This window comes from Volvox carteri, assembly GCF_000143455.1.
Source record: "Volvox carteri f. nagariensis unplaced genomic scaffold VOLCAscaffold_15, whole genome shotgun sequence".
NCBI classification, from domain to species: Eukaryota; Viridiplantae; Chlorophyta; class Chlorophyceae; order Chlamydomonadales; family Volvocaceae; genus Volvox; species Volvox carteri.
Window position 1 is genome coordinate 1,358,726 of NW_003307558.1, and position 24,661 is coordinate 1,383,386.

Here is a 24,661-nt window from a genome sequence, read left to right on the forward strand (position 1 = left end):
CCCCCCCGGCAGCTCTTTAAACCGCTGGCTGGCCTCTTTAAACGTTAGCTTCGAGTTAGCCTTCATCTGCTCGCTGAGATAGAGGTTGTAAGCGCTCGGGGCCCGCTTAACGCGTCCGCCGGTCTTTGACTTGGACTCCAAGAGGGCGATCTTTTCGGCAGCCTTGGCCTTGACCTTCTCCAAAGCAATCTTGAACTTTTCCTTTTGGTCGGCCTTGACTTTGGCAATTAAGTTTGCACGGGCTTTAATCTCCGCCTTGAGCTTCTCCGCAAGAGCCTTCTCCCGTGCCTTTACCTTGGCGATGGACTCAGCCGCTCGGGCCTTCACCTTGGCAACTGCGCTAACACGCCTCCGCTCCGCCGCAGCGCGTCCCCGAGCGGTGCCGCTCGTGCGCGATGTGCCAGCTTTTTTGGAACGTGCCGTCTTGGCCTTGGACGCAGCAGAAGACTTTGCCTTCCTACTCCCCGATGCCGAAGGCGGCTTCTTCTTTGCAGTGGTCGAGCTTTTCTTCCCAGTAGTCACGCTGGCGACGAAAACGGCTGGGCGATGTGCAATTGCTGCCGTCGCCGAGGTTGCAAATTGCCGCCATATTTCAAGTCTTGGTGTGGACTTTGGCGAAAGGTATTGGAGCAGCTGCCTGTCAGTACGTGCTTCAGTGCAAATTTGGGGCCTTCCGTTGTACAGAGCAAACGAAGCGGCTGGCTGGTGGCAGTCTTGCCCCGACAGCTCACGGGCCCCGGCAGTTCCCACTGAGGGAGAGCATTGCATTTGGCTAGCAAACACTGCCCGAAACCTACGAGCCGCCAACTGCCTGAGCATCCTTCAATTCGATGCGTCAAATCCGCCGGATAATTGAACTTAACTACTGGTGTAAGTACTACCTACTCGTTTGCGCATGCCATAAAAAGAATGCGTACATATGGAAAATTCATTTACGGAGGGAATCCAGCAGGGGCCACAAGCCCGAACGGAGCCGAGCGTACGGTCGTGATCGGACTTGCAAAGAGCGGTTAATCCTGACAGGTACCCGCAACCTACTGATGACTTTATCAGAAGCTGTCAAATTTTGTTTAATTCTTCCATAGAAGTTTAGCTTTTCAGCAAACTGATCGATTGTCGGGACTCCTGACAGAACCGATGAGGATTGACCCAGACGAGCCTGGCCGAAAAGAAATTATAGTAAACAAGTCCGAATCATTATCGACAATAATGTCTGAGCGGATAGCCGAGCGCAAACCGCTCCTAACAGGACAAGTCCCGATTACCAAGGACAAGTCTCTTGTAAAATTGAAGTCTGGATGGCTGAGAGTCTTGCTTGCAGTTCTGGTCTCAGCAGCATGGATGACAGTATCTTCGGCGTTGATCATCCTCAATAAGTATGTTCCGCTTGCACATACCAAGGCAGTTGCTGCACAGCGCTGAAATGTTTGCAGCTATGATATCTTCCTAGATTATTAATTTTGTGGCTAGAATATTTTGGTCTAAGCTGTCCCTTGTGTCTTCTAGGTACATCATGGTCGACCTCAAGTTCAAGTACCCCATGACAGTTAGTGTCATGGGAATGGTCATGAGTGGTCTATTGAGCTTCATTTGCTGTCGTGTTCTGCGGGTAGTGGAGACGCACGCTATTGTGCGCCTGCGCTTCTGGATAACCAAGATTCTTCCCATCGGGTATGCAGCAGCACGTATGGAAGTCTACGGAGAAGCAGGCGATTGGGGTACTAAGTGGGGCCCCGTAGCGGCGGGGGACGTGAAAGTCCCAGCGGGGACGTGAAAGTCCCAGCTTTCCATCCATCTGCAGCGAACGCCTGCCAGAGGTTCCGTTTGCTGGTATTCTTCCCACCCGGGCCTCCTAATACGGTCCGACTGCTTGCCACCTCTCCGCAGCGATTTGCCATTGGTGCGCTTGCAACACATGCTGTCCGCATCTTGGCATGAAAGCTTTCATGGTACGGCCGTTGTACGTTGCATCATCTTTGCAGCTCATGGTTCCCCTTCACCCGCACCAGCCGCAATGCCTGCAAGTGCGTGGCGAGATGCTCGTCATGCTTTAAACCTTGTATATTTTCGCTGGCCCAAATCGCCGTATCAGGTTTTTCATGGCACTTACGCTGTGGACTGGGAACGAGGTGTACTTGTACCTTACAGTGGCTTTCATCCAGGTAGGGTTGGGTAGTTCCCTGAGACGGCGCCCTCACGCAAATAGGCATGGGTCACATCCTGGACGGTGGTTCAGTATCCTGCCCAAGGGAGACATGGTCCCCTGCTTAATGGTCGCTCCAACCAGGTTCTCAGTTTCGGGTTTTGCAGAAAGGCGAGCTGCCATAGTAAGTGTGTTTAGTTATCCCGCATATTTGGTAGTCCTAGACCGCATCACCGTCACTTTGATTTTGGTCCCCGGCGCAGATGCTCAAGGCGTTTACGCCAGTGGTCACAATGGTGTGCTTGTTCTTAGCCCGGCTTGAGGACCCCACACGACCCATGATCGCCTCTGTGCTGCTGACGGCCACGGGCACTGCCGTGGCGGCATACGGCGAGGTCCGCATGTCGGTCGTGGGCCTGTTGCTCATGTTCTCTTCAGAGACGGCAGAGTCTATCCGGCTCGTGATGACCCAGTTCCTGCTGGTGGGCCTCAAGTTCCACCCCATTGAAGGCCTCATGTACTTGGCACCTGCCTGTTGCCTCTGGCTGTTCTTGGGCTCTGCGATTTGGGAGATGCACGCCATCTGGACGACAGGTAGCCTTGAGATTGTGCGGGCGTATCCCGGGCTGTTCCTGACCGCCGCCGTTATGGGCTTTGCGGTCAACACGCTGGCGTACACCACCATTAAGGTAAGGCCCTTGGCTGGGTGCTTGGCTGGGTGGGTTTGCGATGACTGGGGCGGGGTTGGGCATGCCTGGTAGGTCACGGCAGTTGCTGCCATCGACGGATACAAGGTAACGGGAGAACGACCGATGCACGGATGGCGTTAATCCAGCAGGCTAGCTTATATCATCAAGCCATCACAGACATGAGGAGAACGGGGCCTGTGCTGGGAAGGTGTTGTGCACCCATGAGAAGACAATAAAAGCACGGTGGTGGTCACCTTAGGAATGCAGCTTGCATTTCTCGTTGTTCAGCGCCCATCTGAACCCTTTCACCACCTATCTCGTGCAAAGCCCTTGATTTTCGCACGGTTTTGTGGACGGCACTTGTCCACGTCCCCATAATGCTGGCAATCCATTTGGGTCATAGTGGGCAGGACCCATGACAACTTACCCATCCGTCGTGCCACGGAACCATTTCCTTTTTGCAGCTGGCTTCTAGCCTTACGCTTAAAGTCCTTGGGACTGTCAAGAACACTCTCTTGGTGGTGTGCGGTGTGGTTTTCTTTGCGGAAGTGGTCACGGGAGTGCAGGTGAGGGACCTCCTGAGAATTGACCGCTGAATGACGAGCTCCTCCCGTCCTGCGCACCAGCGTTTCACCAGTTTCATGGTCTCCGCGCTCCGAGTGCGTCCTTTTCCTTTAAAGCACCCCCTCGTCGCGCGCGTGTCTCTGCAGGGCATTGGCTACCTTATTTCTTTGACTGGCTTTGCGTGGTATAACTACATCAAGATGAATCAAATCGCAAGCGGTGGCGGTGCGTCGGGTGGGCACCATGATTCCACTGGCAAAAGCGGAAGCATCGAAGAGGGTGCTCCTCGAAGATAAATTCATGAAGGCTCGCAAATAGGTCGTCGACTCCGGAAGATTGGGATGGGACCTGATATGCACCGGAGAAGGATTGTTTGGGCGCCTTCGCGCTGTTAAAGAATTCATTTTCATGGGCGCAGGCCATTAGCATTAACTTGCGAGGTCCAGGAGGAAGTGGCGCATGCACCGTTCGAGTCTGCGCGGGTTTCTTGGTACGTCGTGACTTCAGTAGTCACGGATGGACTGTGCCGGGCCATTACTTCGGATGGTAGCAGCAGACAGCAGCAACTGGCAGAAAGCACAGCAGGCACACGAAAAGGTCTGTTGCGTTCTTTGGTCCTCGGATGGCTTTTCAAGGTGCTGCAGCGCTTTGGTGGCTGTTGCGTACTTGCATGCAATGGCGTCGGCGGCTGATGTGTGGTACTTTGAGGCGCATGCCTTGGGCTGTGAAGCCGTTATGAGTGAAGGAGGGTGGTTAGAAATGAATGATTTTATCCAATTAGAAGCTGGATGCTTTGGGTTTAGCCTTGCCAGCTGCCGATGGTTGCTGCGCGCAACCACGTCTGCAACATGCCGCTACTGTCATGCGCTTTATGTGGATGCCGTGATGGGCCTGAGAGGTAGCGTGCTGACATGATGAAGACCCCTTTCAGAATAGATTCGTTTCAGTGATTTGATGGGGATTTGCCTTACGGGCTTTCGGTGGTTAGCTCGGCAGCATAACGGACGGACTTTTCTTGGCATGCACAGCACCTTGGGCCCTCACTCCTGGTGGGAGCTTTTAGTGTGGATTCACCCCAGAATTTTATATGCAGTTGGGAGGTGGAAGAGGGCCAGAACGGCCAAAGCGTTAGGTTAGGCACACGCATGCTGTACATTTTTCATCCGGGAAACCATTGGACTGCCAAGAGCACCATGCGGTCATCAGGGGATGCGGCATCAAAAGTGGATATAAATAATTGGGGTTATCCCTAAGGAGCTACTTTGAGGACAATGCATGGTGGGTCTGTATATCGAGAAGAACATGGATTCGAGACTTAGACTGGAAGCACATGTGTGTGTGGTTTCGTAGGCGAGACTAACGTCACAAGTTAGGAGTGCTAGGCTAGTGACTTTGTTAGTGTTCGGCCTAATTGCTTACATTTGAATGTCCGTAGCTGGTCGTGCCCCTACAGCAGGGACTCGGGACGCTGGCAGAATACCCCAACGGCGTACGTTAGTAGGTTCCGCCTATGCAGCCTTGCAGCTACCTCACAGCGCGCCCCTTCGTTCCCCCTTCGTCCCCGGGTCATTCCCACCTTGCTGTGTGGATATTACAGGGACGCGGTGCCCTAGGGCTTCGTGTTAAGCCTAATTTTGCACCGAGGACCTTGATGCGACATCAGTAGAGTTTTCCTGCGATTCCCTGGGAACCCATGAGCTCCTCGGGTGTAAACTCTCATACGTTTCCTACATGCGCGTCACACCCTTGCACGAGACATGCTGGGCAAAACTTGTCCTACGTGATCTCATATCACAGTCATCTGATAGGCGAAGACGCAGCATAACTGTCGCCGGCTAAATCCCTGGCTCTCGTCTCAGCTAGAGCCCTCCATGCCAACATGTGGACGACAACCCCAAATGCCCTCAAGACTGGCTGCGCGCTGCTCGCCTCCACACGAGGCGGAGGCCCCCATAAGTTGTGGCACACACATCACTGCAACCCTCGACGAGTGCATCTTAGACACCGCAACTTGTCGCTCGTCCCATGGCAAATGTCAAAGAAGTACCCATATGACAGTACCCGCTTATAAAAACGCCCATGTCCGTGAAAGATGCACCCGGATGCGGTGATAACGGCATCCAGAGGGCCATGAGATTCGTATGTGGACCGATCGACGACGAGATGCAAGTCTGTACTGAATGCGTACGCTAAAAACCCACGCATTATGGCATCGTACATCAGACGGGCGATGACATGCTGAACCCATTGGAACAAGCTGAGTCAAGAAGCTTAGCGTCCGTACTTGCCATATTAATTTGGTTGTACCTGGCGGATCATTGGATCTTCGGCTCGTTTAGACCCTGCAGGGCCTTGAATGGTCTAATTGTGAACTCTTTGGGTACCCACACTGATTATCAAGAATTAAAAAACTTCCAACCATTACCCCATGAAACAAGAATATTATGCTATGCGTCTCGCATTGACTCCGTTGACTCCTCTAAGCGTACAGGAAACCTCGCGCTCATCATGCCCTTTTGCCCCTCGTCCCTATCTAGCGCTTCGCCTCATCCCTGCCCCTCTTGCGCTTGCCGCTCAAGCCCTATTCCCCACAACTTGGAAAATCGCCGACCCGCGGTTCGCCGCGCCACACGGTCAAACATGCCCACGAAGAACCAATGTGCCAGCGGTGCGATGCAGCTGAACAGCATGTCCACCAGGACTCCTGGGAAGGACCTCGGCAGCAGACCCTTGGTGGCGATTGCATTGAACTGGAGCCCGAGGTCGGGGGTGGGCAGCAAGTACGCCCCGCGGAGGATGCCGCCCATAAGGACCGCAGCGACCTGCATTGCGAGAAGAAGGATGCTGGGGAGGTATGCACGACTGCATCGCAGTGACGACAAGGGATGACATACCGCAACAGATCATGTGAAAAAGTTTATAATGATCTGAGCCGCGATGAGGGATCGTTTGTCTTGAATAACTGTGATAATACTGCGAAAATGCCGAGAGCTAAGGACAGGAACAGTGCCTGAGAGGCCGATCGGGTCGGGCCGCACTGGACAGCAGGAGGGGAGCTGAAAAAGGTGCCCTTGAGGGCTCCAAACCGTAGGCCGGCATGTAGGCAAGGTCACCGCAGCGCCACCCTGGGCCCACTGGCACTGCCGCGGCGGACACCGACCAGCGCCACCCCCCATCCCCCCGTACGCACCTCCTCCGGCTTGTACACGGTGGAGCCCGACTCAGAGATTTCCTTTGTCTCGGGCGGCTACAAAGGATAGGAATTTATGAAGTTAATCAGTAGGAAAGGTAAGCTGGATAGGACGAGGGGCGGGGACAGAGCACGCGAATGTGGGCGTCCCAATCAACAACACACAAGACCCTATCTCCTTAAGGAAACGCCCCCTTATCGCTACGAAATGCTGCCCCCTATCACCAAGTGTCGCACCTTGTGTTTATTCTCCTCCGCAAGGCCTGGAGTGTCGGTGTCAGGTGGTTGAGCGAAAGAAATTTTCACATGCGTTCCCTGAAGCTGTGGAATACCATCGACACGAAACGACGGGCCGCGGCGGAAAGGCCAGCGAACAGGGTTAGCACCAAAGCGACACGTTGCTGGTGTGCTGCGTTGCAGTTGTCCTTGCTGCTGCTGCTGTTTGCTCTTTCCTGCAAGAGTTTCAGAGCCACGAGCGCCGCCCGCCACCACACGACACGGAGGTGCGTCACACGTGCGGGGGACATGTGCGGGGGCCTCGCGGCCCCAGCAACTCATCGCTGGAACACCGGAGGACGGGACAAGGGCGAATCGCCTATCCACCCTCGTCCCCGGGGCCCATCTCAGGCCCAGCCCATTTCCGTACCTCATTGCGCAGACAGTCCGCCAGCCCCTTCACCGCATACTTGGAGGGACAGTAGGCACTGTAGCCCACCAGGCCTGACATGGAGGGCGAGCAGCATCAGAGAGCACAACTCAACAACATATGCCAGAGAGCAGGCACACGGACCCTCCCTCCTTAAAAATCTTGTATCCCAACATTTATGGGACGTGAATCATCACGCCCGTTGCGCTGCTGTAGCATAGAACCCTTCCGTCACAGGCTCCTGATGGATCCAGCTTTTGGATTTAGAGTATGCGCAGCCGCTGCGTGGTTCTCGCGGATCTCTCGGCATCGGGCTTCTAGGAAGACAATCTCTAAGTGGCTTGACCTCGCGCATGTCGCGCCTTTGCAGCGGGGTGAAGGTCGGGACATGGAACCCATCGGAGCTCCAGCACGTAACTTGTTCGTGCACCTTCCATAAATTGTGCCTCCCTGTACACCAAACTACCTCCTAACCCACCAAAGGTGCTGAGAGCAGAGCCCACGAGGCAGATATGTCCCTGGTTCCGGCGGACCATGTCGCCGTACACCGCGTGTACGACGTTCAGGACGCCGAAGAAGTTGAGTTCCATTTGCTGACGGAATGTCTCCAAGTCGTTTTCGTGGAAATATCCTGCGGCAACACGGAAGGTAAGGCACAGCATGCAGCGGTTTGCAGCAGCCGTCAGCAGCATGCCAGGCGGGGGAACTGGCAGCTGCTGGGTTTTGTATCTCCCTTACAAAAACCCCGCTGAACAGCATGCCATCCATACCTAGGTGGGCTGCTCCTGCGTTGCATATCAGCAAGTCCACAGGGCCCAGATCCTGTACGGCTGCTGCAAGGGTTTCCAAAACCTTGGCCAGGGAAAGAGTTCGGCGTAGGCACGCGATAGATGAAAAGGCATTATACCATAACCATAGGAAAAGGTCCAGGCCGTGTTCTCCGGTGTCATGCACCAATAAAATTTGAAGTGGGTTGTGGTGTGATTTATATTACAGGCAGCGGTTAGGTTCATGGTTTTGGACCCATCAGTGATGATCAGAGTTTTACCCAGCTTCGCGCTGATAGAAATCTGTGAAAGGCCTAGCGTGTATCCCGTTCCTGAAGACGCTTCGGGCTCACGACGCATCATTGCTAAGCTCAAATGGATTGGACGAGGAGTCGACCTCGAACAGTGAGGACAACCCTCCACGCCGCGCTTACCTGCGCGGCATCTGTGACATCGAGCTTCCTGTACATCACCTTGCTTCCCGTGCCACGCTTTTGTGCTTCCCCCACTAACTGAGCTTGAGCGGCCCTTAGGCGTGTGTCGGAGCGCGACATGATGGTCACATTTGCTTTTAGCTTCACAGCTTCGGAAGCCAGTGCAAGTCCAATGCCTGCGGAGCCACCTGTTATAATAACATGCTTGCCTTTAAGGTCAGGTTTCCGCCAAAACATTTTAGCTGTGGCTTGCAGCCCCAGCTGACAGCTTGACACGTATGCGAATGGAGCGTACAGAATTGGAAAATCTGTTTAATCTATACACAGCTCCTTACAAACGTGTTCTGGTTGTCTGACCCTTGCAGCGCATTCCTGGTTTCGGAGTCATCAAGTTTCCAGCGAGCGCCTTGCCCACCGCGAGATGGTATCTCCCTTAGAGTATAACCAAAACTCTGTTACTCAATAGTCTGTTACTCAATATCGCAGGTTCTCACATGTCACCCGTTCGCCGGATTGGGCCCCTGTGATAGGTATATAGGTATACAGATTGCTGCTCCTGCAAACATGTCACAAACTATGTTTACGGGAGGAAGCGTACGTTATTACAAGGCAATCACGACGGTACGCTCCTTCACTGGTTCCGTAGCCAGGTTTGCAGCCGCGTCCTCCGCCGTCGATCAGATGATCGAGTACGCCATGGGACAGCACAAGGTACCAACATAGATTTGCTTCTTTAGCAAAAGCAGCGAGCATACCCTTTCTTCACCCGCGCACTTGTCCCCTAGCCTAACCCGTTCACAATGGCTGCGCACCCTGCAAACACGTTAAACGCAACTACCTCCGCAACCCTCCTCTCGGGCCCCCTATCCATACCTCTTTCTCCCGCGTCTCCATCATCATCTTGCGTATGGCATGGCGACTTGGTGCGCCCTGGGTGATCACTGACTCCGAAACCAGACCAACCCAGACATGGCAGTCGACGTGCTCATGTCGGGCTTGTCCTACACCAGTCCCCAAACCGACCCTGTGGGCAGCGCGCGGCTGCATCTCGCCATTGCCCAGCTTGAGGCGAATCGTAACCATTGGGTGAGAGACCTGGGCCCCAGGGCTGGCGGCTTTAACTCGGATTAGACAGCTAGGCGACGCACATAAAGCACATCAAGGTCTCCCTCCTTGCTTGTGAAGAGTTCTCTCAACATCGGTCCCTAATACACCTCGTTTTCCATAGTACCTAACGGCACCGGCAAAGCTCGCTAACCGTCCCCTTGTAAAAGCGAACCACCTGTCCACGTGGAAGGTAAAACACTCATTTACCCCCAAAACCCAGCGCTTCCAGAGTGGTGTGCACTGCATACTCGCGATTTGCTGTCAGGCCATGCCTTCGGGCTCCGCCACGGTTCGTTGCGACAAGATGCCTTAATGAAACAGACCGGGGCCCGTATCCCGACGCAGGTCAAGGCGCAGGAGCAGGCCGCCAGCAGTACCCGTCTTGCGGCTGCTGCCGCACCTAGCTCTGAGGCAGCCAGGGACCTGACCTTGGCTGCGGGCAGTCTGGCGACGCGGGCGTCGCTCATCCTGGTGGGCTCCTGCGCGTGTGGCGCTGCGGGTAGCTGTGGGGGTCGTTGCAGTTGGGAGATGGGAGCTGCAGGGTCGTGGGAATGAAAGGTTACGAGCATGGAGGGCTCATAGTAAGCTGCCATTCCCTTCAATTCTACCAGTGCATGCTTTGCTGCTAACTTGCCACGTGCGATCATGGCGACGACCGTAACCGCCCCGCCACGTGGCGGCTTAACGGGAACCAAGTGGTAACCATGCTTGGCCTCACCGCCGACAGGGCCATGACCAGGACGCCCAATCGCTGGCGACGGAGTGTGAGCGAGCGCTGCGGGCTGCAGGGCCATCCACATCCCCATCCGGGACACAGCAGCCGCCTGGTGGGTTCGAAGGGCCCGGCGGGGCACCCTTTTCCAGGAACACAGCCCACATTCGGAGCCTGGGGCTGCGAGCAATCGCCATGCAAGGCAGCGCAGCGTCCTCCGCGGATGCAGCGGCGGCGGGGGATCTGTTGGCAGCGGCGCTGGGCCCGGACCCGGCAGCCGCGACACGGGCGGATCAGCGCCTTGCGGATGCAGCGCACGCTGTGGGACTGTTGCGAGCGCTGCAGGGGAGAAGGGAGGAGTCTGAGGCGGCGCTAACTGCAGCGGCGGATGCCGCAGGGGTCGCACCAGCAGAGGGAGCATCAGCCTCGCCTTCGTCCTGGGCGCAGCAGCAACATAACCGCGAGGTAAGGGTGCTGCAAGTGACATTCTTAAGTGGTAGAAGTGGTGCAGCTCTGTACCGGATACCTCGATTAAGCCAGATGTTCTGTAAACCTTGAAGTGCTTGGACAGGCGCAACTCGGGCATGCCCGGAGCTTCAGCGAACCAGGGAGTCACCGCTGATGCTTTTCAGGTCTTAGTTATGTTGTTATGTGCCGGTCTGGTGCTGCTCAGCATGGTGTGAGGAGTGCCCACGGCCGTCATGCGGCACCTGCACCCGCATCCAACACCTTCTTGGGTCGTGCTGCATGTGTGCTTGGATAGCTGTTCATAGCGGTGGCAACCGCATTCATGTCTATGCGCGCAGGTAGCGGCTGACGCTCTGACGGGTCAGGCCCAGATACTTATGAAGGCACGGGAGTGGGGCGAGGCGGAGGAGCGCATGGGCGAGGCACTCAAGGCCGCGGAGGGTGAGAGGGCTGGAAGGTTGCCACTTAGCCGCCCCGTCGGGGCTTCGCAGCGATCTGGGGCTGCTCGTTCCTTCAATTCCCCTAGGACCGCTCGCCAGTGAATATCCACCATCATGTGCTGCACCCGGCCCTGGCGGCTGTCTCGTCTCACCTGGCCCACCCGCCCTCCCTTGACCCTCCGCCAGCTGCCCACGGCGACAAGAGCCCCTCCCTGGCGCCGCTGCTGACACTTCTGGGGTACACCTACTCCAGATCTGCAAGGGTAACATTCGCCGAGGGGCTCTACCGTGAGGCCGCGAAGCTGCTGCGGCTAGACCCTGCTCGGCTGCAACAGCAGCAACAGGAGCGGCAGGCGCAGCAGCAGCAGCCTTGCAGCCACCTGCTTGGGTTCGCTGCTGAGGCGGGCGTGCATACATCCAGCGTGGCGGTGCTGGCGTGGCGGTATGCACAGCTGCTGTGGGTGCTGCCGTACCGAGGTGGGGTAGACTGGGCTGCAAAGGGGGCCTATGGCTGGTGCGGGTGCAGGTGGGCAACGGAGCACTGAGTACTGGGCCCCACCTATTTGGGGTTTTCTTTTTCATTCACTTTTCCTTCCTCTATTATTGGCGACAAGTTGCGGGGCTTGAGGTCCCGTTGTGTCTTGCAACCTCCTGGGGGTCAGTGCCTGCCAGCAGTACGATGCGGCTGACGCTGTACGGCTTGGGGGTACGAAACCGATTTACTTTCAGGGGCCGTGTCAAGGAGGCCTTGCGGACACGTCAGGGTCAGCCATAGAGATGAGGGAAAGGGGCCGTTTGCCAAAGAACCTTTCTGGCGGGCCACCATATACATCCCCCTTATCCCCTTGGTCGTCGCCCAACCTTGCAACACTATGTACTCATCGCTGCATCGCTTAAATAAGTTCACCAGACCCGCATAATCCTGTATTAAGTCGCCTGGACGTACCCGTACTTCAGCTTCGTGAACACCTGTCCTTCGTTGTGTTTGCCGTTGACCGCAGGCGGGGAAGCTGCCCGATGGGAGGGCTGCGCGCGGCAGTTCTGGGCTGCTAGCGGGGAGCTGGCAGGATGCGAGATCGAGGCGGTGCTCGGCGGCGAGGGACATTTGAAGGGTGAAGGGCCAGAAGGCTCTGGTGTACTAATCAGCACGCAATTCCGGCGGGCATGGCTATGCCTACCGTTGCCGTAAGGGCGGACGAGGGCGGCTACTGCCTGAGGCATGCGACACGGATGTCTCGTGGGCGTGTGATGGGTTTGGGATGCTTGGACGCTGTAAGTTGCGCGGTGAAATTTTAAAGTGAAAAAAAGATTTGTTGGTGCTTACGGTTACGCGTGCATGCCTAGGACTGGATAAGCCAGGCTTGCGAGCGGTTGCGGTGTTGGGAACATGGACTTCCGGAACTTGCTATTGCTGCACGGACAGAGCGCGGCGCCATTCGCGGCATCAGGGAGCAGTGTTCATACGTGTTTCGGGATAAAGCTGACTATTGAGTGGAGGTGGTGACTGTGGGGTGTTGGCTCCGCGCCCGCCTTCCTAGCTCTCATGCAATTGTTGGCATCACTTGTTAATGACCTGCGGTCTTCTCCATTCCCTTACATTCCCTTACTTGCATTGAAACTCTTGGAAAGGTTGCCAGGGTTGATGCACTTATTTCCGACGCCGTCTATGTACGGCGATGCAAGGTAACCCTTTCACGCTGTTGGCGGGCTCCCTAGCACTCCAATTGTATGCATTGCATGAGGACGATCACTTGTTATTCGCATATCCAAGCCATGATGGCTGACTTTGTGTCTTGACCTCCCCTTCCGACGGCCTGGTCATCCGTCGCTGGAGCTGCAGAAGAGTTGATAAGGAATTTATTTCACTTATAGATACTGGAGTTCCAGCACTTAAGGACGATTAGTTTGGAAATGCGGGCAGTGAATGACCGAACTGAAGGTTGACTGCAGCTGACAGACCATTGTATTCCGTGCACCAGCCAGCGGCGCCTTCAACTAAATTTCTCAGAAGAAAGGAAAACATGTCAGAGCCTGGAGATGCACGGGAGGGTCACCTGGACCAGGCGGAGTTTAAGAAGAAGATGCTGTCTCAACTGCAGACAGCTGGTGTTGTCGGGCAGGTCAAGGCAAGTTGTGATATGCAGCGTTTCGACTACGCTCCATATAGCGTCTGTGGTCCTGTTTCAGCCGCATGTCATGGCACACGCTGACACCGACTGCTACTGCTGTTCGTGCCTGCAGTCACAACTTCGAGCGCAGTTGCTCTCCGCACTCAAAAAAGGGCAGGTTGTGCAGCTTGGGCCCCCGCCCGGGGACAAGCCGGGACTGAAGCGCCACGCGCTGAACAGCATGATTGCGGACTACCTAGCTGCCGTACAATACAACTACTCACTGTCTGTTTTCAAAGAGGAGTCTGGCATTGAGGCGCGCCCGTTGCTAACCGAAGATGAAGTTTTGGATGTGCTCAAAGTAGATCGTGACGCGTCCTTCTACCAGTCCTACATGAAGTCTAAAGCGCACGGTAGGCGTGCTCAAAGGCCTGCGCCGGCGTTTGGGATAATTTATGTCTAAGGAGGGTTTGTTAAAAGGGCGGGCTGAAAATTTTGACGGAAATTAAGGATGGTGCAAGGTCCTTGGCCGCATCTAAAATGCACCCAACCCCTCTGTGTATACCTGTCCATCTCCCCATCACACGCACTGGCGGCGATGCAATGGCTGACACCCATAATTTCCCCAATGGTTTTTACCCTCTAGCTGGCCCCGGCTCCTGCGTCATCTTGAACCTCCTCTCGGCCATCTCCGAGGCAGCGGCGGCCAAAGGGAAGGAGTCCTTCACACAGACCATTGGCGGTGACAGGTACATTTCAGCACGGGTTATAGCACCCAGGGCTCGCGGTACCGGCCTGCCACGAAAGCCCACATATCAGTACCATTCACCCTAAGATGCTCATATCTTCGCGCCGAGTTGGGCATGAGTCCAAAACGCACCTGCACATGGGGAATTCCCACTCAACAGGGACCAGTCACATGGACGTTGCAGCCTCCTGAACCTCACCTCTTACACACGCAACGCGTCCATCATGTCCATCATGAAGCTCCTAAGTGTCGGCCGGGGAACCCTCCATTGCAATCATCATCACCCAGCGGAATGCGCTCCGAAAGCCAGTCCATTGCGTGATACCTGTGGTGCGCTGAAGCTGTCCATCGCATTGCCCAAATCATGCCGGGACTATCAGGTATCAGTTGGAGGTGCGCATGATGCAGCTGGAGAACGAGTACCAGTCTCGTCTGCGTGAGGCCCGGATGGGCCCGGGGGCGGGGCTGGAGGAGCGGCTCGCTCTGTACCGTCAGGAGATTGAGGAGCAGGCGGAGGCGGAAGTGGCGCGGCAGGTGCGGCGGGATAGGGCTGATGGGCGGGCGGTAGCGATTAGTAAGGAAAAGACCATGGAGGCGGGGCTGCAGGCCGAAAGGCCGCAAGTAGGGTTGGCAGCAGGTGCGGATGTTCGGAGGATTAACGCAACTCAAGGTGTAACACACATATACGGATGTGGGCGGCAGCAGGGATTGGATGGCAGTAAGTCCTGGTCGGCGCTTAGGGCCGAACGTCGATACTGTTACCGTAAGACAACTAAAACTAATCATGCACAAGAAGGTTTAGGACGCTGCCGCCCCGCTCCTCCAACAAAGGTGCTGTCTCTTTTCCTTTTTCCCTTCCCTTTCAGGTGGAGCGCATTCGTGAAATGGAGGTGGCGGCGGCTAGGCTGGACGAGGCGTCTAAGGCCCGTCGAGCTATGGAGGCGGAGCGGTTGGAGTTGGATCGCCTGCACAGCGAGCGGCTGACCAAACTGCGGCAGCGCGAGGAGGAGATGATGGACAAGCTGCGACGGCAACAGGTCGGCAGGGGGCTTTGGCAGGCTTGGCTGGGAGGGGAAAGGCATCAGAAGACGGCCAGGTGTAGCACGATTGCAGCCGGAAGTGCCACGGATGAATGGCAGGGCGCGGGACACAGACGGGTTTGGAGGGGTCGCCGCTGCCGGTTGTTCCATAAAGGAGAGCAGGAGTGAGGTGCCATGGGACCTGAGGCGGCCGTGCAGGCAGGGGGAGACGGAGGACTTTTTGGACACGGGACGCACCGGGCGCTGCGTGCGGCGACCATTGCCAGCGTGTGATGCGCTGGGCTCGGCGTTGCCATACGAAATGCAGCCACACTTGATGACGGCAGTTACTCCCTTTCCTTGCCGTCCCATGGCACGCCGGCGGGCTGCGTTCCAAATCCCTGCCTCTCACGCATGGGGCCCCCTACCTTGTCCCTGGCTGCGTGCAGCGTGACGTGGAAAACGTGGCCTATGAGCACCGCCAGCGGATCCTTCGCGAGGAGGAGCGTATGCGCAACCAGAAGACCGAAATGCAGCAGCAACTTGACGCCCGGCAGGTGCGTGTACTGTCGTGACGCGTACGTCCTCACACGGCTTGTTCGGATTTCCGCATTCGGGCTCCGGGCCGGCGGTCGGCAGCTCCGTGCTTTGCGGAGCGCCCTGGTTTACTCAAACATTCGCGCTACTAGGGACGCCTAGGTCCCAAAGCTTCTGCCGTGCAGACGTCAGCGCCGGGCACGCGAGCATGAAGTGCTTTTCATTTTCGACAACTCTATTGTTGCCACACGCAGCACACATGCGACGCTCCCTGGACCTGTCGCTCACACTATTACCCGCCAAATCAGAAACGAACAAACGTAAACGGAGTAAGCCGCGATGGTGCGCCAGGGTTGTTTCGGCGGCCCCATCCAGTGCTTGCAACGACGCATCTTGACACCGGGCTTATTGCCCTCCACTGCGAAGGCGCTTTGATCCACCGTCAGCTTGCATGGGTGTTTGTGTGTGTTGTGCCGCTTGCGCTTTGAGCAGTCCAGCGCACATGATTGTGGGTAGGAACGAGATGTGAGCGGGCGTTCCTTGGACATGAATAGTGTGCTGTGTTGGCAGGAGCAACTGAAGCAGCTGGAGCGGTCGCTGGAGCTGCGCGAGCGCGCGGTGGCGGCTCGGGAGGCGGCAGCGGAGAAGAAGCTGGCGGAGGCCACGGAGGTGGTGGCGGAGGCGCAGGTGGCGGCTCGGCAGGACGTGGAGCGCGAGTACCTGGAGCTTAAGAACGGCGTTGCGCAGCAGCGCTTGCAGCTGGAGGTCCGTCAGTCCATGTTAGGAGGATCCCAAGGGTCCACCGGGTCCTGGTGTGCTTGGACACTGATGCACTGATGCCATGGACCCTGGATATCTCGAGCCCTACATCGTCTTGGGTAGTCGCTTTTTGATGCCATGGACGATGCGGCAAGGGTGCAGTGTATCGGTCGGCATTGCTGTACACTGACGTAGAAATGCGCATCGCATTACAAAACACATCGCGAGTATACCGTGTTGAGGTGTAGTGCTCCAGGCTGGGCGGATTGCATAATTCTCCTGTCGCTCGTCTGCCCGCAGATGGACAGGGCCCGCATGCAGGAGCTGCGCTCTGAAGCCATGGCGGACCTGGCGGCTGCACGAGCCAAGGACGATCGGCTGCGCGCGCTGGAGACTGCTCGGGCGGAGGCGGAGGCCCGCGCAGCAGCGCACGCGGCCGACGCCGAAGTGTGCCGATTACAGGTGCGTTCCCAGCATGCTTTGTATAGAGCTGCGATGATGCAGCCGCTACATCATCGTCAGGCCGTGAAATTGACGGGGTTATCCTTGCTGGCGAAAGGGGCAATCAGTTGGTCCAAGCGCCCATTGCTGTGCTAGGGCATGGAACCTTCTGCCTTATGATAAGTCCTGCCTTTCCGCCGAAGACATGTTACCACTCGCCCGGGTACAGCACCACATTCACTCAACCTGGTTGCGACCGAAACCTACATGCAGGCTGAGAAGCTGGCCTTGGAGCTCAATCAGGCACGCGATGAGCTCAGTCGCCGCGTGGTGCAGGCAGCCGAGGGCGCAGAAGCCATGTTGCAGAACGCGGCGGGTGCCATGAACATGCTCAATGTGAGTTCCTTGGCGCTTTGATGACCACATGATAACATGTGTCCGAATGAGTCCAGGGCAGCTGGTGGCCGAGCGCCTATGCGTGGCACCTCCAGGGCTTGGCCCTCAATATGTAGCTGGCAGAGCCATGGACACATGACTTGTTTTCCTTGTTTCGTAAGGAGAGCAAGCAGGGGTCAGGGGCTCCGTTTCGTGTGCACCCGAGAAGATGGTTGGAGGTAGGAGGCGCCGGCGCGCCCTGTGTCTTTGGAGGGACGGAGGACTGAAGAGGGCTCGCTTCGCAGCGCCCATAGTTAGTGGCGCGGATGTGTGGCATCCCTGCTATGCCCGTCCTTCTGTGCTTGCGTACTTGTAATGTAATTATGCTTCCTGTGCTGGTTGGACGCCTTAAGCTTTCCATCCCGGCTGTCTACCCGCAGACCGAGGCATTGGCCTCTCGTCATGCGGGCACCCAGATCCGGGAGGTTGTGTCCCAGCTGGAGAGGGCCAAGGAAGAGGCCACGGCCCAGGTCACCGAGCTTCAGCAGGTGGGTGGGTGGGTCAGCTGGCGTCGGGTGCGGACGGGACCGGGACGAGATTGGGCCGGGGTCGAAAGCACGTTGGCAGGTATGGAGACAATCGGGGAGCTAACCCAGAAGGTTGGCCGCGAAGTCACAGCCCTTGCATTCGGGGATTCGACTCTGCCTCATAGTGGTCCTGAAACGCCTCTCGACCTGGCTGCTGCCGTATGAATCCTTAAGCCCCCAGAGCGTCCTGACGCGTTATGGCCCCGCGCAGCCGGCAGCACACGTACTCTGTTTTCACAGGTAGCGTAGCGTGCCGCCTCGACAAGGAGGTCGTAAGCTTTCTTTCTGGCAGCCAGGAAAGTCGCCGCTCGCTCGTCCTTCGTGTTGCGTCTGTTCCCTGGCCTGCAGGAACGCGGGTCGCTGCAAATCACGGTGGCAGCGTTGGGTGCGGAGGCGGACGCGTTGCGCAATCAGTTGGGCCGCGTGGAGGCACTCCTGGATGAGGTAGGCGGGGCTGCGCATGTCGAGACCACATGCCATCCGAGAGCACGCAGCCACCCCACCTTTGTGCCTGCCTCGACGAAAATCACGCATTGCTAGCTTCTGCGGTTGAGTGTCACGGACCGTCAGAAGCATTGGGCTATTGTACCTGGCACTTCTGCCCGCTGTGGCCATGCCTGGGAACGCCGTGCTGATGCCGCAGCATCATCTAGTCCAGTCGCTGCGTGTTGGCCGGTCCTCTCCCCCGTTAGCGGTCCGGTTGTCGTTTCAGTCTCGGCACCGCCCGGACCTTCGGCCAGCCCTGGACTAATATCCGCTAGTCTGGCCCCAGCCCAGAGTGCCGCCGCACCGGCATTCCAGTTCCCCAAATCCATCACCCTCACCACCCCTTGTTTCTTGCGCTCCGCACCCCACCCCGCTGCATTGCCTCTCCTCGCTGGCTGCTGTGCGATTTGTCGCATACCATTGGGGCGTCAGGCGGTCTCGGCCCGCGCTGCAGCGCTCTCGAACTTGGAGGAGAGCCAGTTCCGCGCGTTCCAGCAGGAGCGAGAGCTGTCCGAGCTGCGGAACGCGCTGCTGCGGGCAAAAGAGGAGCTGGCGGCGCTGAGGATGCAGTTGGCGATGCGGCGGCCGCCGAGCAGGGGTGAGGGCCGGTCGGTGGGCTGGGTTTCAGGTTGGGGATCGGGATCGGGCCGTGGCCGTGCGTGAGGTGTGGAGGTTGGGGAGACGCGAATAGCTGTGGAAACGGCCAAGGTGCAGGCAGGCAGGTTGTGCCAGGTTCGCGACTTTGCAAGGACGACGGTGTACGGCAAATGTGACTCTCCTCCCTGGCCACCGTGTATGTTACAACGAATAAGATGGAGATGCGGAGGGAAACAAGAAAGGGGACAGCAAGGATGTGGGGTTGCCGGAAGGGCACCCAATGCAGGAAAGGTATAGGTGTACTGCAGTGTTGACCGAGTTGCGATTCGTTGAAGGTTTGGAGAGCCTTGTGAAAACCGCCGGTGATAGCGGCGGGTTAACAGCAGGTGTTGTGGCTGCGCAGCGCTGTGCTGTGCCGTGCTGCGGATGAGGCATGTAAGCAGGGTTGTTGTTATTGACATTGCTATCTTCGTCGCCGCGGGGCCTTTGGCCAGTCGGGCAGGGACATGGAAATTGATGCCGAGGGCCTCGTCTTCCGGGGCATGCAGATCGGCAATGGCAGGGTGCAGTGTTTTGAAGAGCGCAGGCTGATTGCCGCAGGGGCCAAACCGTGAGGGCGGGGCGGTCTTTGTCGGTGAGTGCAGGCTTCATGTGAGACAGCCCTTTGTTTTCTTTGTCCAATAACGTGATCTAGGATTTCGTTTGACGCAGCTTCACAGCCCACTGGGCAATGTTTCATAAGATTTACATTTTACGCCTTTTGTATATAAGCGGGAAAGCACCGGTTGCGTTTTGGATATATCGCTGATAATTGGATGGAGATAATTGTGCATTTAAACATAGAAATAACATTAACGTTCGCTTTGGAGTTGTTCTTGAGGGCACGACGCACCTTGTGCTGTATCGTGAAACACACGTGTTAGAATTAAGGGCCTGTAACACCGCTTTATCTATCGGCCTTCACCGTCCCACCAACATCCACTTCTCCATCAGGACCTAAACCCCGCCTGCGCCGTATCAGCATAGGAGTCTGTATTACGGCGCCACCAGCACGCCTCTTGACCCCGTTCCCAGCGTTACGGAGCCGCACCCATTTCTATCCCCTCTACTTTGCTGCAACCTCGCTTCACTCAAGCAACAGTCTGTCCTTAGGCCCAATCAAGGTTCAATGTACAAACGTTCGCTGCCGCTCCGGCCCCCCTAACACAGGCCCCGACAGCCCGGGCCGTCGGAGCATCACCGTCAGCCCTACGAGGCGGCCCCCACCGGGTGGCGGCGCCGCCGCAATCTCCGCCCTCAGCCTCGGCATCGCTTTGGGCGGCGGACCTGGAGGGTCCCTTGGAGCTGCCGGGAGCTACGGATCCCAACAACAGCAGCAGCAGCACCACCACCACCACCAGAACCAGCATTCACCGCCGCAACATGCACCCTGGCACTACCACCCAAGCGCCTCCGGCTCGATGGCGGGCGGTACACCTGCGCTGTCCAATCTGGAGTTCCCGATCGCGGCGGTGCCCCGGGACCCCACCCAGGAGCGGTCGGTGCTCGGTATCTTGGTCTAGATCGGGTGTTGTGAAGGGCGTTTTAGCAGTCGACTCGGGCGACGAGTAGCCAGTGACGAACTGGTCGGATTCGGGCTCGGAGTTGTGCAGTCCGCGAAGAATCAAGTGGTCGGGGTCGGGGTCGGCCAGATTAGCCCTTGAGTGTCAGAGGCTGCGTGCCCTGCGTTTACCTGTACAGTAGCGGGCTGGCACTTGTACGGCACCAATACCTGCCTCTACATCATGCCCGGCTCCATCCGAAGACCGACCGATATGGAACGGGAAGGAGGGGTGTCGGATCTCGCTGCTTACACGGTGCCACTCGCAGGTCCGCCGCATGGAAGCAGCTCCATCGGGGACGCTTCTTGATCCCACCCAGCATGGCACCGAGCTGCCCTGCCCCGGCTCCCACCCGACCACCCGGCCGACCTGGCCTCCGCTTGCAGGTTGGAGCGGCTCCGCCGTCAGGAGGACATCATGGCTAGGCAGGAGGACACCTTCCGTAAGCGAATGGCCGTCCTGCAGGTGGGAGGGAGGAAGAGAGGGAGGGCCGGAAAGGGAGCTGGAGAAGAGGGAATGGATGGACGGAGGTCGTGATTATTATCTCATAGGGCTTGTCGATGTGGTGGGGCTATAGAGGATTACCTGGTGACAGCTGCTCCGGGTCCCTAAACGGCAAGCCACATAGAAAGATGCGAGATGTGGAGTGTGCCGAGGGAACAAGCAGGATGGCTCATTCCGCTGCAGGCAGGCAATTGTGCGTCGCCTTTGGTTTATCGCAGTGGCTAACAAAGCATGAAGTTTTCTGGACCGCTTTCACAACCGTTTCACCCTCATACAGGAGGTGCGCAGTCGGAGTCTTGCCGTGACAAGCGCAGGTTCCGGCCAGGCGGGAGGCCCGGCCCCAATCCAGCCGGACGCCTCCATGCAGCAGCAGCAGCAATGGGCGGAACGGTTCCCGGCTGTTTCGAACGATTCTCCACCGCCGTACATGACATACGTCATGCACAGCACCCCAGGGCCTGCTGCGCATCTACAGCCTCCCCCGCAACAACAGCAACAGTCCGCAGCTGAGGCTCAGGAGCAGGCGGACGAGGAGGAGCGAGCTTTTGCGTACCACCGAGATCAACAAATCATCCGTCAGCAGCAACAACAACAGCTGCAATATTATTTCTCGAGGCCGTCGCCCTTCCAGCAGCACGAACATCACCAACAGGTGCTACTGCAGAATCAGCAGCAGCAGCAACAACAACAGCAACGACAACAACAACAACAACAACAACAACAACAACAACAACCTGCACAATACTCCCCGTCCCGTATGCAGGCGCAGGAGCAGCAGCAGCAACAATATCAAGATTCGGCCGAGTACCATTACGGCGGCCCTGAATTTGAAACCGCCCAGCAGCAACAGCTTCCTCGCCAGCACACCCCACACGACGGCTCAGCGGCAGCAGCCGTGGTACCGGTGGCAGAGCCCTCAGGACCGACATCCCATTCCTCATCCACCATACAGCCTGTGTCGCAGCCACCGCAGCAGCAGCAGCAGGAACACCCGGCCCACATTTCTACACGTTCCACTGGCCACGGTGTTGCAGCGCCGCCACCGCAACAGCAACCCCCGCAGGAGCTCCCTTACCTCTCCCAAGTCGCCGGCGGCATGCCGCTCGGGGCACAACCGCATGTCCCCGCAGAGCCGTTGGCCCCACCACCGCCGCCGCCGCCACCGGCGGGAATGGGGTCACCCCTGCCGCTCGCACTACCCGCAGACCCGGCCCCCCTCGCACCCCTTGCCTCGCCTGCGCTGGTAGCCCCGCCAGGCCTCGTCTTCACCTCTGATCTCGGGACGCGCGCCCCTGCTTCCCCTGCGGCGGAGGCACACCCGCCAGCGGCCGAGCCGCGCAAACCGACCATTCCCGGTCTGGTCATCGTCAGTGGCTTTGCGCCGCGGAGCTCGCCGGAGCCTCCGCAACCCCCGCCTCCGGAGGGGCGATCAGAGGAGCTGGACTCGCACTCTGAGCCACTGGACCTAGCGAACGTAATGCAAGCCAAGATGCGCATGCTGCAGGTATGCGCACTGAAACCCTTGGAAGTCAGACGTGCACCGACACTGCCTCCATGCATCTGCGAGCTCCCATGCGCAAACCCCCTTCCATGTCGCTGCGGTGATCCCGTTCTGCATCCTATCTCCGCTGCCCCTGTCTGCTGCACCTACGTACGTGCTTCACCTGACCGTCTAGCTGCCCCCTCTACCCTCACGTAGGAGCAACGCGAACGTGCACTCGCCGCTCAGCGGCAACAGCAGCAGCAGCAGCACCCTCCGCCACTGGAGCGCCGTCTCTCCCGCAACTCCCACTCCAGCCGATACAGCGGGGAGGTGCGGTTCCTCGGCACCACTGGCGGCGTTGGCGGCATGAGCATGGAGGCTAGCAGTCCCCCAGGCGCCGGCGCAAGTGGCGGCCTTGCGGCGCACGTGGAGGACAGCACCAGCGATATTGTGGCGGGCGAGGAGTACGATACGGTGGCTCCGGAGCTCTCCACGTTGCACCGGCGAGGGCGGCGGAGTCACGAGGGCGGCACCGGGCACTTGTCCCGGCAGAGCAGCGTGAGCCGGCGCGGTAAGATTGCATGCGAGCACCGTGCAGCGCGCGGGGAGGGCGGGTAATATGGGCAGCAGCAGTACTGTGGAAGGCGGGTGGGGTCTGGTGGGGTGGACCCGCTAACTTGATCTTCAGCAGAAACATGGTGTGGATGGTTGTGCAGACCAGTGGCGTGCGTGCGTCAGGTGTCAGGTGTGGCAAACTAGTTTTCCTTTCATCTGTACGCCTTTCATGCGGTTTGGTCCTTTGCTGCCGCTCTGTGCCCCTCGCTTCCTTATTCCGAACCCTCCTTCATCGCGTACACCCCTGCGTTCAGAGCTGGTGCGCGGCACGTCCATCGCGAGGTCCGAGGCGAGTGCTCTCAGCATGGAGGTACCTGGGCTGGGGGGACCCAGCATGAGGGCGCTCAGCACCGTCCTGGTAAGAGTTGTTCATGATGTCCGTGTCCGGCCGTACATGGGATCAAGCCACCCTGCCTTCTTGATAACACCCCAACCGCTACTAGGGCACTGGCAGCGGCCAAGCGCTGTGACCATGCGCTTGCTGACCCATGCTAAAACTAGGTTTTTCGTGTGCAGTTGCTTACCATGCTATAACCGAAGGTTTGGCTAGGTGATGCTGTAAGCTTAGCTAAGCTAGTCATTGATCCATTCACCGTATGTTATTGCCCTTGATATGCCGTGCTGCCACTCGGTGGGGCGCTCCTTCCTGTGCTGTGGTGCTGTGCGGTACGATGGGTTTTTGCTGTATCGGCGGTGCGGCTCTTCACGTGCGGCTCAGACGCTGGACGATAATCTGTCCTCCCTGGAGGGCTTCGAGGTGCGCGGCCTGGACGACGACGACGACGACGGTGTGGAGGGCCCTGTGAGCGAGGGCGTCGGCGCCTTTGCAGCTGAGTTTTCTGCTAACAGCGTCTTCTAAGGCGCCGTTGCCTTCGTTATTATTTAATTCTTGGCTTTTGAAGCAGCAACGCGCTGCGTGCGTCTAGGCCAGTAGGGTTTTGGAAAGGGAGAATCCCGATGAGGATGTGTTGGCTACGAGGCTGGGGCCATGGTTTGTAATGCGACATGGACTTTAGACCCCGAGCGATGTTGTAAAATTCTGCGCCTGGCTTGTAAAGGAAGCAACGTCAGCCAGCCCATTCAGCGTACCATGCAATCGCTCTTGAAGCACATACAGGCTACGAGGAACGGGAGTAGCAAAGTCTAAACCTCTCGCTTCACAATGCACTGTAACTATGTCCCACTGCTCCATGGAGGAGGGAGAGTGGGCGCCAGATGGCGCTAAGCCACATAGTTCAGGCCGGTGCCGGCCAGCGCATAACAATCAATTGAAGTATATCGTGCAAGTTTAATATCCGGGGGAGCTCTTCCTGTAGATCAGCTGGGTGGAAGCCTTGTTAACTAGCCGAGAAGCAAAACATTGGCCAGGCTCGCAGCTAGGGACAGACAGAAGGCTCTCAGTGAACGTCCAAGCCTAAGGCAAGCCACTCATCCCGTTTCATTCCTTATGTTGGTATGTACAAATCTAAAAGAAATCATTTCGCTGAGGCCGTTTTACCCTCCTTCCGATTCTGCCGACCCTTCGGGTCGCTTGGCGTCAGTCAATCACAAGTCCGTGTACCATCCCACAGAATCATAACTTACTTAAGGATCAGATAACGGCTAGTCGGTTCATGGAATGCTTGAAATTGGCAAATCGCG

General features: G+C 57.6%; 4 protein-coding genes across 4 annotated transcripts; 3 read left to right on the forward strand and 1 right to left on the reverse strand.

The window, feature by feature from the left end:
* Positions 1 to 1,513: 1,513 nt before the first annotated feature.
* Positions 1,514 to 4,088, forward strand: VOLCADRAFT_120797 (uncharacterized protein; the record flags this gene model as incomplete). Its single annotated transcript, XM_002949612.1, has 7 exons — positions 1,514 to 1,671; positions 2,093 to 2,162; positions 2,407 to 2,625; positions 2,716 to 2,832; positions 3,297 to 3,398; positions 3,543 to 3,621; positions 3,904 to 4,088. 7 exons carry the CDS (start codon positions 1,514 to 1,516, stop codon positions 4,086 to 4,088), a joined length of 930 nt encoding a protein of 309 aa, XP_002949658.1.
* A 1,854-nt stretch (positions 4,089 to 5,942) lies between these two features.
* On the reverse strand, positions 5,943 to 8,553 carry VOLCADRAFT_90131 (uncharacterized protein; the record flags this gene model as incomplete). The annotated part of the gene is made up of 7 exons (XM_002949723.1): positions 5,943 to 6,218; positions 6,587 to 6,643; positions 6,824 to 6,907; positions 7,233 to 7,306; positions 7,711 to 7,863; positions 8,003 to 8,084; positions 8,434 to 8,553. The coding sequence occupies 7 exons, from the start codon at positions 8,551 to 8,553 to the stop codon at positions 5,943 to 5,945; spliced, it is 846 nt and encodes a 281-aa protein (XP_002949769.1).
* An 849-nt stretch (positions 8,554 to 9,402) lies between these two features.
* On the forward strand, positions 9,403 to 12,349 carry VOLCADRAFT_90132 (uncharacterized protein; the record flags this gene model as incomplete). Its single annotated transcript, XM_002949613.1, has 6 exons — positions 9,403 to 9,519; positions 9,886 to 10,011; positions 10,268 to 10,717; positions 11,059 to 11,161; positions 11,347 to 11,448; positions 12,162 to 12,349. The coding sequence occupies 6 exons, from the start codon at positions 9,403 to 9,405 to the stop codon at positions 12,347 to 12,349; spliced, it is 1,086 nt and encodes a 361-aa protein (XP_002949659.1).
* Positions 12,350 to 13,181: 832 nt separating this feature from the next.
* On the forward strand, positions 13,182 to 23,879 carry Ofd1 (basal body protein; the record flags this gene model as incomplete). The annotated part of the gene is made up of 20 exons (XM_002949614.1): positions 13,182 to 13,280; positions 13,402 to 13,681; positions 13,915 to 14,017; positions 14,397 to 14,550; positions 14,883 to 15,053; positions 15,485 to 15,592; positions 16,143 to 16,337; positions 16,632 to 16,793; positions 17,046 to 17,168; positions 17,588 to 17,695; positions 18,083 to 18,178; positions 18,653 to 18,818; positions 20,027 to 20,354; positions 20,805 to 20,883; positions 21,200 to 21,202; positions 21,398 to 21,574; positions 21,686 to 22,426; positions 22,622 to 22,976; positions 23,275 to 23,378; positions 23,739 to 23,879. 20 exons carry the CDS (start codon positions 13,182 to 13,184, stop codon positions 23,877 to 23,879), a joined length of 3,693 nt encoding a protein of 1,230 aa, XP_002949660.1.
* Between the last annotated feature and the right edge of the window lie 782 nt (positions 23,880 to 24,661).